Here is a 12373-nt window from a genome sequence, read left to right as displayed (position 1 = left end):
GTGAGTGTCCGAAGCGCGTCCTCAGCACGGGGGCTGGGCGCTCAGGCTCACCAGTGCGGGAGGCGGCCCTACCCCGCCCCCAAATCCCCGCGATCCGGGGGGGATTAGGTCCATTCTCCACACAGCCCGCCCAATGGAGAGTTGAAGGCCAGAGGAGAAACCCGGGACTTGGATTCTCTTATTTCCAGTTTTTGCATTTAAAATAATTGCACCCCGGGTTACCAGAGCAAACGCGCCCTCTGACATTTGCAACTCTGTAATCTTTTATTTGGTACTAATTTGTTGACAGCTCTGACCTGCTTTGTGGTGTTCCTGGATTAGTTAGCCTAAACCTGTCTTGAAATCCCTCTCCACTCTAAATATCCTCATGGGTTAGGTTAGAGGACAGTCTTAATTCTGATTCTTGGTAGAAAGCTTTGTGGGGTGAGATGTTTTAAAGAGCCAAACACGTGCTGTCTTGAAGGAAGATGCAGAATGCTGTTAAAGGCATTTTTTTTTCCTCCACAGCAGTTGGCTTAATATTGTGCCACGTTATTTAATTACTAGGCAGTAATTTTGTAGTGACAATATCATTAAAAAGAGTTACAGGGATGGGAGCAGGTAGGAGTGTGCAGTGGGCAGGTTCCACAGGGGATTGTATTCTTAGCTATCTTTAGAAGCAGCTTTCTTATCACTTTTGGGTTGGTTTTAGGGTCTGTAAAGTAAAAGATTTAGAACAGTTTTTATTGAGAGAGAAGTTTTCATTCTTAATATCTACCTGTAATTCCCTTTTCCCCTACTTCAAAGTTTTGTCAATTGTAATAGTGTAACTACACTGGAATTTCTTCCTTTTTTTTTTTTTTTTGGTGGTGTTGGGGGTGTTTGTTTTGGTGGAATGTTTGTATGAGATGACAAATAAATACATCAAAAAAATGTTTTCAGGAAAAAAAATCAGCGCTTCAGACAGATTTTCTTTTGTGAGTCTTATTGATGTATTATTGTCTTTTGAGTTTCATCAGCATTTTTCAAATTTTCGTGAACAATTTTAAAAACACTTAAACTTTTAGTCAGAAGAAATCAGAAGTGTACTTTTCACTTAAAACTTAACTGTCCCTATATGAGAACCCAGAAAAATAGCAGTTTCATATTTATACAGTATTTAAAGTTAGTTACCTAAAGTTTCATTTCTGGAACTTTAATTTCCTTTAAAAATTTCAGTTCTCATAGGTCTTTAGATCTTTGACTTAATAGTTTTGCATTAACAGAGGATTTCCCTCTGTAGATAGACTGGTTATAATATAGAAAGAGGTTTTATAATACAGTGTATCTAGCAATATTGTCTAGTCAGCAATTTTCTGTCTTGACAATTCTGAGACATTGATTTATAATATTTTTATTTTGTAGAAAGGTTTTGTAAAGTAAAGCATTTTTTCTAATTTGATTTTGTTCTTGATGGTTAAAACTGAGAGGCATTCTATAATGCCTATTCTATGTATTTATTAATATAATGATATACTTAGCATAATTTATAATAGGCTTTTATGTGTTTGGTAAGAAAATTTGAAGCCCTGAATGGTTTTAAAGATATTAAGTTTCAGTCAGTAGGTTATAAAAGGACATAGATTGCTTTATAAACAAAATCAAGTACCTTAATTTTATATTCATTATAAAGTTTTAACATTTGGGGTTTTCTAGTTAATATTTTATAAAAGATTTTCCCTTTTAATATACTACATTTTCCTTTTGAATGAGATGTTCTTTTATTATATTATTTTCATATTTTAATGTACTTCCTTAGACTTTTTTTAATGCATTTTATTTTATTTTATTTGTTCTAATTAGTTATACATAGCAGTAGAATGCATTTTGATACTTCCTTAGACTTTAATATCCTTGTGTTTAATACTTTCTTCTACTATAAGTATTCTCATTCATCCACACTTTATTATAGATATTAATAGTTATTATAGATGTTTATCAAACATTTACCAATCACCATGCATTGCTTCTAATCATATAGATGTTTTAAGTGTCACCAGTTTCTTCTATAAGAAAAGTCTAGTGCTGACAGTTAGATGAGCAAGTGAAAGTGTTGAAGTTATTTTTACCTGAATAAAAATTAAAATGCAGTTAATCAAAGTTTGCTCAAAGAATGAGACCATTAAACTTTCTAGTAAATTTAATATGAATTTTTAAATTAAACTACTATTTTGTAGCTAATGAGGCCTAAAACATGATAACCTTGGGAAAAAGACATATTGACTTGGAAAATGCTATGCTATTCTGATTTACTTTACTTGGACTCTTTAAATTATAGCCAATTTTATTTTATTTTATGGCATTTATTATAGAACTGTTTAAAAGGGTGGTCATTTGCTTATACAATTCCATAAAATTTTGGAATAAAGTAGGTGACATAATTTTAACCTGAAGCTCTTTTAGTCATTTGAATTTATTGAGCAAAATAAACTCCCTCTAGTGGTAGGTGTCACATTGAAAATTATCTTTATTAGTAGGAAATACATTTTAAATGTGTTAAATTTAATTTCACTGAAGTGTCTTGTACAAAGTAGACTCTGAATAGATGTTCCCCTTCTTTTTGGAGCAATGAATGTTAGGAATTTATAGAATCTGTAACCACCTTGCATACAATCCCATGTTCCTACCTTCAAGAAGAAAATCTCAAAGACAATATTAGGAGTAGAATCCACTAACTCTTCTTCGAATATTGTTCCATGCTTAGTAAACCTTCTAAAAGAGAGAACAGACATTTTTATTTACATCCTGTTCTTTTATTCTCTTTGGAGACGAAAGAGTTTCTGTGTACTTGTCTATGTTGTCTCATGAAGAGAGTTGAAAAGCCCACTGTAGGATTAAATCGAATCTGTTTTTCTTTCAGCGACAATAAATTTGAATATATTTTTGAAGTTTCACTAATACAGAAAAAAATTAATGGCATTTCAATTTACCATATTTCTAGGAAGTTAGTACTGAATATTTACAAAGAATAGCTGTGGAGTTGATGACAGCCACACTGAAAGATGATTCTAGCAGTAGTGGGGATTAAGCCAGAAAGAGTGAGGTGAGGTGTCAGGACTGGAAATATTCTGAGCATTGGAGGGTCCTCTGTTAAAATGCACACTGATGAAATCTTTGACTTCATTAACATACTAATAAGATTGATATAAAAGCATTGTCTTTCTTGCTATTCTTGCTAACTTGCAGTTCCATTTCCTTAAACATCATGAGCCTCATTTATATAATACATTTATTTATGTATTATTATTTTCAATATATTATCCTCATTAAATGTTTCATATAGATGTAGTGTGATGCCATTTTCTAACAAGCATTTGAAATATAAAGGTGGGTCTTTTCAATTATATAACTATTTCTCCATCATTTCTCTCAAATTGCTTTATTCAGAAAGTTTATATGTTGTGGCTATCAATACTCTCACACTTTGGACTATGAACTGTAGTGAGTAAAAATGTTTAGAGGTAACGTTAAAAGACAAAAAGAAGAAAGAAAGTTTACTGTACAAATTGAAAGCACTGGATCTGAAGTAAAAGTTGAGATCGAATTTCCTGACTGTTATAGATCTAGTCAAGTTTTATGACTAAAACACGACAGTCTACTCCTACACTGCCACTATCACAATTAAAACTAATAGAACAATGAGCATTTTATAAATTGTGAAGACTATTAAAGATACAGATGAGACAGGAACATAAGTCCTTTTCTTTAAATAATTATAGCTTACATTATCACAGAACAATCAATTCTCCTATGAAACAGTGAGAGGCAGTAGATGATTGTGTTCTCAGTTTCAGATGCGACTGAAATGTGTCACTTCATTGAGAATAAACTTACGTAGCACATGCTTATTCCTGAATTTAATTAAAACAATTACATAGAAATAAAACCAGGCAAATCTTTTATTTACGTATTTATTTATTTTGATACTGGGGATTGAGCTCAGGGGCCCTTTAACACTAAACTACATGCCATCCCAGCCCTTTTTAAAATTTTGAGACAGGGTTTCTTAGGGCCTTGCAAAGTTGCTGAGGCTGGCATTGAATTTGTGATTCTCCTGCCTCAGCTTCCTGAGTCTCTGGGACTACTGGACTAATGGAGGTTGTCAAAGCACCTGGCAAAACCATGCAAATCTTTAACAATAGTTCGTTTGTACTTCCACACTTCTTTTTGCATAGTGGTTTAATATAACAATCAACTGTTTATTAGCATTTACTCTGATACAAAACAATGTTTTACATATACCACCTTATTTTATTTTTATAGTAGTACTAAGGAAACAATATTAAGTTTTATGGATAGATACCAAAGTTTAGGTACAGAATTATTTGGGTAGTACATAAAAAACCTGAGTTTGGATGATGGATCCCCAGGTCTTTTGGTTCTAAAACTTATGTTCTTAACCAGCTTCACAGTACTGTCTAGTGAAAAAGTTCAGTGATACATATGGTACACCCATATCCTAAGGATTTCCTGTTGTCCACTGTTTCTCCTCAGATAGCATTGTGGCTGAAGTAAATTATTTCCCATTTCCCATCATGATTTATACTTGCTCATCCCATGCTTGCATTCATGTCCTTTCCTCTTGGAATCTCTTTTTTCTATCTTGCTAATTTGTTACCTACCTCCTTCGTTTAAAACATTGTTTTTTTAATGGCTACATAGCCATGTATTCCATAATTTTCACTGTTTTCATTTGGGGGGAAGTTCTGTTTCTCCAATCTGTCAATATTTTAACTAGTATTTTAGAGAATATCCTTGTGATATGTAAATTCTTATATTAGTTATTAGTTATTTCCTTAGGAAAAATTCCTATAAGGGGAATTTGGGGGTAGAACCTTTAGGGTTGAACCAAATATTACACTCAAAGAGGTAGTGTCAAATTAGTTCCAAAAAGATTGCTAATTATATTTACATTGGCAGTCTGTGGACATGATTATATACTTTTAATTTTGCTTTAAAAATATTGTCAATTTCATAAGCAAATAAAGGTTGAGAAGGTAATTGCACTTATATGTTGGGATTGCACTTGTGTGTGATAATAGGAATATTTAGGTTTCCATATAATTCTACTTGAAGTGTCCTTTACATATCAATGTGTTTTATCTCATTTTTGTTTTTCAATTGGTCCTCCTTTTTATTGAAATATTGTTTTAAAATGTATTCCTATTATTTATAATATACATGCACATTTAAAAAGTCAATTATATGTGTGTGTATGTGTGTATATATATATACATATATACATATATATATATATACACATATATACATATATATATGTATGTAGTGTGCATATGCCTGCATGCATATACATGTGTGTGTTTATGGTACTCTCTTAAATTTAGCAATTTAGGCTTTATCCTTTGATGTCTTATTGTGGTAGTTAAGGATTTTAGACTCTTTCAGCTCTCCTTAACCTTTTTCATCTGTCTCCATCCTGGCAATTTTGAATTACATTCACTTTCAATATTTCATTATTTTCAATTATACAAATATTATTTACTGCTGAAATAAGTATTATGCTTATTATCATATGCTATGATTACATTCTTCTTCTAGTTGTGTGCTACTGTTGATTCCTTTTCTACCTGTTTTCCATCTTTTTATTTATTTACATCTAGGTTTAGCTGTTTCTTAGGTTTATTGGAGATAGTTTGTATTTCTCTTTGTTTTCCTTATTTTGGTGTGATTTTTCTGAAAGAGCAAGATAGTTGTAGAAGTTATATTTTCTACTATCATGAAACCAGAAATGTCTTGCTTGAATTTAACACTTGATTTAGATGTCCACATCTTCATCTAAGCATCTGGTACATCACTTTTATGGCATATAAATTTTTGAGCAATATATTATGCTTGATTTGTCTTGGTATAGTATATATTTCCTCCTAGAAGGAAAAGTAAGCCCTTTAAAGAGAGAATCTTCTTTCATCTTTGTAGCTGTCAGAACTAGTGCATGTAGTACCATGCACATAGTAGGTATTTGAGATTCACGAATTTAACAAGTTTCCATCACTTGAATTTTTTCTGGCCATGTTTCAGTGATTCTAGTATGAAAGATCCAGATTTATGTAGGATCAAGGGGTATTGATTTTTTTTAAAAAAAAAATAAACATGCATAGAAAAATTAAGAGAACATTCATAATGATTTTTTAAAATATTATGGGAAGATTAGCAATTCCTAGGGCATATTTCATTTTCTTGGTTCTTATTTTTAATGTGTTGTGCTAGAAATTATGCTTTTTATATCTCACGGGGAAAGCAAAGAACCCGTCATAACTAGAAAGCGGCAATAGGATAGTGGCAGAATTCCGACATATTCAAAGTGACTTCCAACCAGAAATCTCAGAAATTTTTGTGAATTATTTTTTCTTCATATAGGGAAGAAAACACCCAGCAGTATCCACCATATAAATGAAATTTGACTGTAATACTATAATAAGCACATAATTTATAAGCACTTGAGCTTTTTATTCAGAGATGAGTACATACACACTGGAGCTAAGAGGAGAAAGTAAAGAATAACTGTGGGTTGAGGTTGGGCTTTGTTGGGTGTAGTTTGTTTGGTAGAGGGATGTATTGAGGAATATTTCACATTTCCTAGCTGGTGGATGGAAAGTAGGACCATCATAGATGCTGAGAAGAGTGGGCCCAAGTTCTAGAAAACATGAATGAGTACATATAGGACACGGACTGACAATAAAAATATTTTCAGTTATTGGCAGGTAGATTGAAGCAGTGTTAGTAGATTAAATTGCCCAGAGAAAAGAAGTGACAGAAGAAGCTCCTCAGTACTGAGAGCTAATTTCTAGTTAGAAAACATCACTTTAAGTTTATAGGATCACTGAAACTATATCTTTGCATTGTCATTTTGATGCTTTATAATAAATATATAAAAAAACTTCAACTAATTTTGTTATTAAACTGGATTGTCAATTTTGAGGGTTTTGCTTCAAACACTGGGCATAAATGATGACTAACATTTAGATTGGGAGGTTATGAAGACTTTAAGATAAGATTCAGACTGTTATTGGACATACTGTGGGGCCTGTTACCACCAGTAGTTACTGTGTGCAGGGCTTGTAAAACAGAAGCATGACATGCAGTCAGCTAGGGCCTTGATTTCACAACAGTTTTGTTTTACAAGTTGGGACAGAATTTTTGAGGTTAAGGTTTAAAAAAATAATAAATTGCTTCTTTGCCTCATCAACATCTTACATTGTCTCTCTTATTTCAGATTTCTGATCTCCAGATCTCCCAGTGATGTTTATTTATATTTAAAATGTAACCTATTATTTAAACATTAGTTGCCATTGTATTATGGTATAGGTTTAAGGACATTATAAAAATAAAAACATTAGTATTACCTATGATAACTATAGTTGGTTATTTACATTTATTCTGTGCAGCTTTTATTTGTGTGAGCATATATGAAATATTTCCACAAAATGATTCTGAATATTTCTTACAAATAAGGGCCAAATGTAGTACTTTAACAATCTGTTTAAAAGCTTGAAATCTAGTGGAAACACAGCAGATTTGAAGTGCTGAGTACTTCTCTACCCTGACCTTACTTAATTCTTCTGTGTATTTTACTTTCTTCTGTGGCTTCCAGATTTCCTGGTTCTTCTCTAGTCTGTCTTATATTCCTCCTGGGTGATAAGGAGTGATAAGGCAGATATTGCTGCCTGTACATCTTCCTCAGGCCTATACCTAAACGCAAGTATCACTCAAGCCATTTTTCTTCTTTTTTAATGTATCTCCCATTGGGAAACAGTTATTTTTCTAAGCTCCAAAGCCCAGAGTCACTTGATACCTCTCCTCCCTCAGTGCTTTCCTCTCCTTTACTTCCCTTACCAACTAGGCTTAGTTCAGTGCACATTTGAGTCTGGGTTAAACCTTTCTTCAAGCCACTCCTTTCTTACCATCCATACCATCACTGCCTCTGGGCAGACTCTGATCCTTTCTTTTCTCAACACCTCTGGCTGGCAAACATAAATAGAGAAATCTACCCTGTATAAATAGAGAAATCTACTACTATGCTGGGCCCTGGGGCTACAAAAAATGGATGCTTCCGCTGTAATGTGAGCGACAGATGAGTATATGGAGCGAAGTTGCTCAATACTTGACTTTTGGAAATTAGATTCTCATGCTAAATATTTCATAAGGTATACAGCAGTACATCAGAGATGTGGGCAGTTTTGCATTGTGTAAAGAAACAGCCTCAGAATCTAGTGCAGGGTTGACTACCACAAAGAGCCAGCACTCAACGGGCAGCAGTAACACATGGAGACTGCTTTAGAGCTACTGTTGTTTCCCCTGTGTCATATAACTTGTCTTGATTCAGTGTTTGTGTTACTCTCTTCTCCCCAGTGTTTTGTAATCATCACTGGAAAGTTACCAAGAGTTCAGGACTAGACTGTGTACACATTTTCAATTTATGTGAAGTTATTTGTAAAGAGTATTCCTTAATGTAATGGCTCTGTAAAACATTTGTTCAAGATACAGAAGCCATTTGGGAGTATCTAATCCACTGTAAAGCGGGTCAGGGAAGACTTTTTTAAAAAAAAAAAAATCTTTATTTATTTTTATGTGGTGCTAAGGATCGAACCCAGTGCCCCACACATGCGAGGCGGGCGCTCTACCACTGAGCTACAGCCCCAGCCCAGGGATAACTTTTTATAAAAGTCTTGAGCAAAGACTCAAAGTAGGTAAGACAAAACAGGTTGCCTGAACGTACCAAAGTGAATGTTGATAACTCTTAAGAAATTTCTTAGTTCTGGGATGTAATGGATAAGGAAGTCTGATGGAGGAAATGAAGCCAGAGGGTAGACAAAGGCTAGAAAGATTGTGAAGGGTTTTGTGAAGAGAGTAAAGACAGTTCAGAGCTACCAAAAGGTTTTAATCGGAGGAAAACGTAAGCAGATGTATGTTTTGGAAAGAAATTCCTGGTGATGAAATCCTAACTTTAGCAATCCCCTACCCTGCTTTCCATATTCTCTATCATCAAAGACAGATGGACAAAACAGGGCTGATTATGCAGACCCCAACTCAAAGCTTAGGATGACTCTCAGACATCAAAATCCAGGTTTCTACCTGCCTGGACTTTGAGGAAACCTGGTGTCTTCTCCATTTCGAAAATGTTTTCATCAGATATCCATGTGCTCCTCCTTCATTTCATACATACCCCTGCTGAAACGTCCCATCTGGGAGTCTTTCCCTGGCTGTCAAAACCAGCACCTCCATCTCTCCTTAACTCCTTATCCAGCTTTATTTTTCTTAGCAGTCACCACCTGGAAAAACTATGTTTGTTCGTCTGTTTCCCTGTCCTCCAGCTGAAATGTACGCTCCATGAGGACAGGAGTTTTCTGTTTTGTTCACTACTACGTGTTCTGCACCTGGTATATGGTAGATGTTCAAGGATTGTTGAAAGAAAGTGGCCGCAACAGTTTTCCCCTTCTCACTTTCAATCTGTGCTTCCCATTGCAGATAGAGACTTCCCACAGTTCCATCCCCCAGTTATACCTCCTTATGAAATCCTTTTCATTTTTCAAGATTCCGCCCTCATGCTACCTTTTTCTGTAAAATCTTTTTCTTAAGGTACTTGTTCCTTCTACATAGCTTCCATCACATTTTTTGAATATGTAGAAGAGTGTTTTCCTGGGCTATCTAGGATATTATAAGTGGGAATAAGTATTTGTTAAGTAGTTATTAAACAGTAGAGAACTATACAATGCTGTAGACAAGAATTATGTAAAGGTTGAAATTCAGTTGGTTAATTAAAGAAATACACTAAATGTGATTTGAATTTGATTACAAACTGATTTGATTCGATACAGCATGATTATAGGAAAATAGTCTAGAGAAAGTATTGACTTTTATCTATATACTACTTTGCCAATTTGATACCAATTTGATATTTTAAAAATAGAAATAACATGAACTATTATAGAGAAAAACAGAAATAAGGCGCTGAAGATATTACTTGCTAGGGTTGAGTAATTAACATGTTAAAATTCCATATTTACTTTTTCATCGTCTTTCTATGTAAAATATTTATTTTCCATGTATATCATTTTAAATATGAATTATCTAAAAATGTTTTGATTGAATCAGATTAATAGCACTCTACCCAGGTTATTTTACACTTTTTAACATAATATAATTCCATTTGGCTTGTAAAAATGTCTTTAAGAATTCTTTGGAAAGGTGTAAAGAGATAGAGTCTAAAAATCACTTTGGTTTTCTATTGTCTTCTCTATATTTCACTCTGGGTGTCAGATGATCTCTAGATTAAGTTGAAGTGAGGTTTCATTGAACTTTCTAATTCAGATTACAAACATGAAAGCTTAATTATTATTAAGTGGAGTTATTGCCTAGTAATGAAAGCAAAAGTTTCCAGTAATCACAGTTAACCTCTATTAATTTTAATTAAACAAATATAAATAACTGTGGTTGAATTTATTACTGTTTTAATATTTGAGAACCACATTCAATGGCTACAGGAACATCTCTAAATACCAAGAGGGCTTGGGAAATCATTAGTATTGGAATGATTATGAAATGTATAAATAGAGGAAGCTGGGAATGGTGAAGATAAACTTTTTAAATAGGGTTTTTCTATTCATCTATAACATAAATGATGCTAAGATACTTATGGAAGATAGCAAAGGAAGTATAATTTTTACATAATTTATTATACATTTATTTTCTTTCCTCTAACAATGGCTGTGTTTGGGTGAGGGAAAAAATATCCTAGTAGAGTTGTCAGTTGGGAATTACAACACTTCATATGTATGAAGTTTAGTAAGTAAGTGTATTCATACAATATATTTAACATTTTTCCTATGATGAGTTCATAAGCTTTTTAATAAAATATTATGAAGAATCTTACTCTTTCCCTTGTTTTTCTTAATTAAGATATGAAAGGAAGATTTGGGCAAGATTTATGTAAACTTGAAGTAGATTTTTAAAGTTTGTTTTATTAGAGAAATATTTGAGAGATGTTATAATGCAATAGAATTTTTTGGTTTATATTTTTTAAAGGATTTTTATGGTATTTTGTTTGTTTTTCAGAGTAAAGCCAATCCCGGCTGAAGGAATCAAGTCAAATCCTTCCAAGCGACATAGAGACCGACTTAATACAGAATTGGACCGTTTGGCTAGCCTGCTGCCTTTTCCCCAAGATGTTATTAATAAGCTGGACAAACTTTCAGTTCTGAGGCTTAGTGTCAGTTACCTGCGAGCCAAGAGCTTCTTTGATGGTATGACAGCAGGATTTAATTTTTCTGTAACAACATAAAATACTTATATTAAATATGGATATTTCTATGTTGATAACTGTAAAAAGTAGCCATCTGTGAAAGAAAGTTTTGTTTACTACTATGTAGAAAAACTTAGGTGACAAACCCAAATTTTATTATTTCTAAAATCAGTTTTCCAGTTTCATTCATTAAACAGGTACAGCCACTTGAATGATGTATGCTGTCAGTCTTTGAAATTCATGTATCTAGAAGTTATGCTCTGATTATATGTTCAAGTTCTCTATCTTCCAGTTTAATTTTTAAAGTTACTCTCTCTTTTTTAGAAGGCAAAGATATATTATTGTTGGATTTTTTGTATGTTATTTCATTTATCCTTTCAAAATTATATATGTATTTCTACTCCTTTATGTGTTTACTGCAAGAAAATATAATTTTTTTTCTTCATTGGAAAGAGCTCTTCAGCATAGGAATTAATAGAATTGGATTTCATTCTCCATTTTGCCACTGACAAACTATTTGACTTTAACCAAAACAGGTATCATCCCTGTATCTCAATTTACTCAACCATGAAAGTTAGGGTTTGGAGATAAGGGCCTACGTGATATTTGTGTCTTTTTAATAATACAGTATTTTGTCATCATAGAGTGTTTTATATGGAAGTTTTTGTTGAAAATAGTGTTTCAATGTGAAACAGTTATTTTCAATGTGATTTTTTTATGTCTTGAATATATATTAAATTGTCTATTTTTAAAATTTTTTAAATTTTTTATTTTATTTTCTCTTTTTTAGATATATGTGACAGGGAATGTGTTTTGGCATATTATACATACATGGAGTATTACTTATTCTAATTAGGATCCTATTCTTGTGGTTGTACATGATGTGGTCATAACCTTGGTCATGTATTCAAATACAGGGCTAGGAAAGTTATATCTGATTAATTCTACTATTCTTCCTATTCTCTCCTTACCCCTTCCCTTCATTCTCTTGTGTCTAATCCAGTGGACTTTCTCCTATAAAATAATTCCTTAATTTCTTTTATCTGTTTATAAATTTAAAATAGATTTTTTTCAAGGAAATTATCTTTTTAAAAT

The 12373-nt window shown here is 32.9% G+C and overlaps 1 protein-coding gene across 1 annotated transcript in view; it reads left to right on the top strand.

Annotated features, from left to right (window-relative positions):
* Positions 1 to 12373, top strand: part of Ahr (aryl hydrocarbon receptor) — a 44641-nt gene that overhangs the window by 135 nt on the left and 32133 nt on the right. The window contains exon 2 of the mRNA XM_005328781.5: positions 11092 to 11279. Coding sequence (XP_005328838.1) covers positions 11092 to 11279 — 188 coding nt within the window. The remainder of the gene's footprint in view (positions 1 to 11091; positions 11280 to 12373) is intronic.

This window comes from Ictidomys tridecemlineatus, chromosome 2 (genome assembly GCF_052094955.1).
Source record: "Ictidomys tridecemlineatus isolate mIctTri1 chromosome 2, mIctTri1.hap1, whole genome shotgun sequence".
Taxonomy (NCBI): domain Eukaryota; kingdom Metazoa; phylum Chordata; class Mammalia; order Rodentia; family Sciuridae; genus Ictidomys; species Ictidomys tridecemlineatus.
Note: the sequence above shows the minus strand (reverse complement) of the source record. Positions and strands in the feature narration are given on the sequence as shown.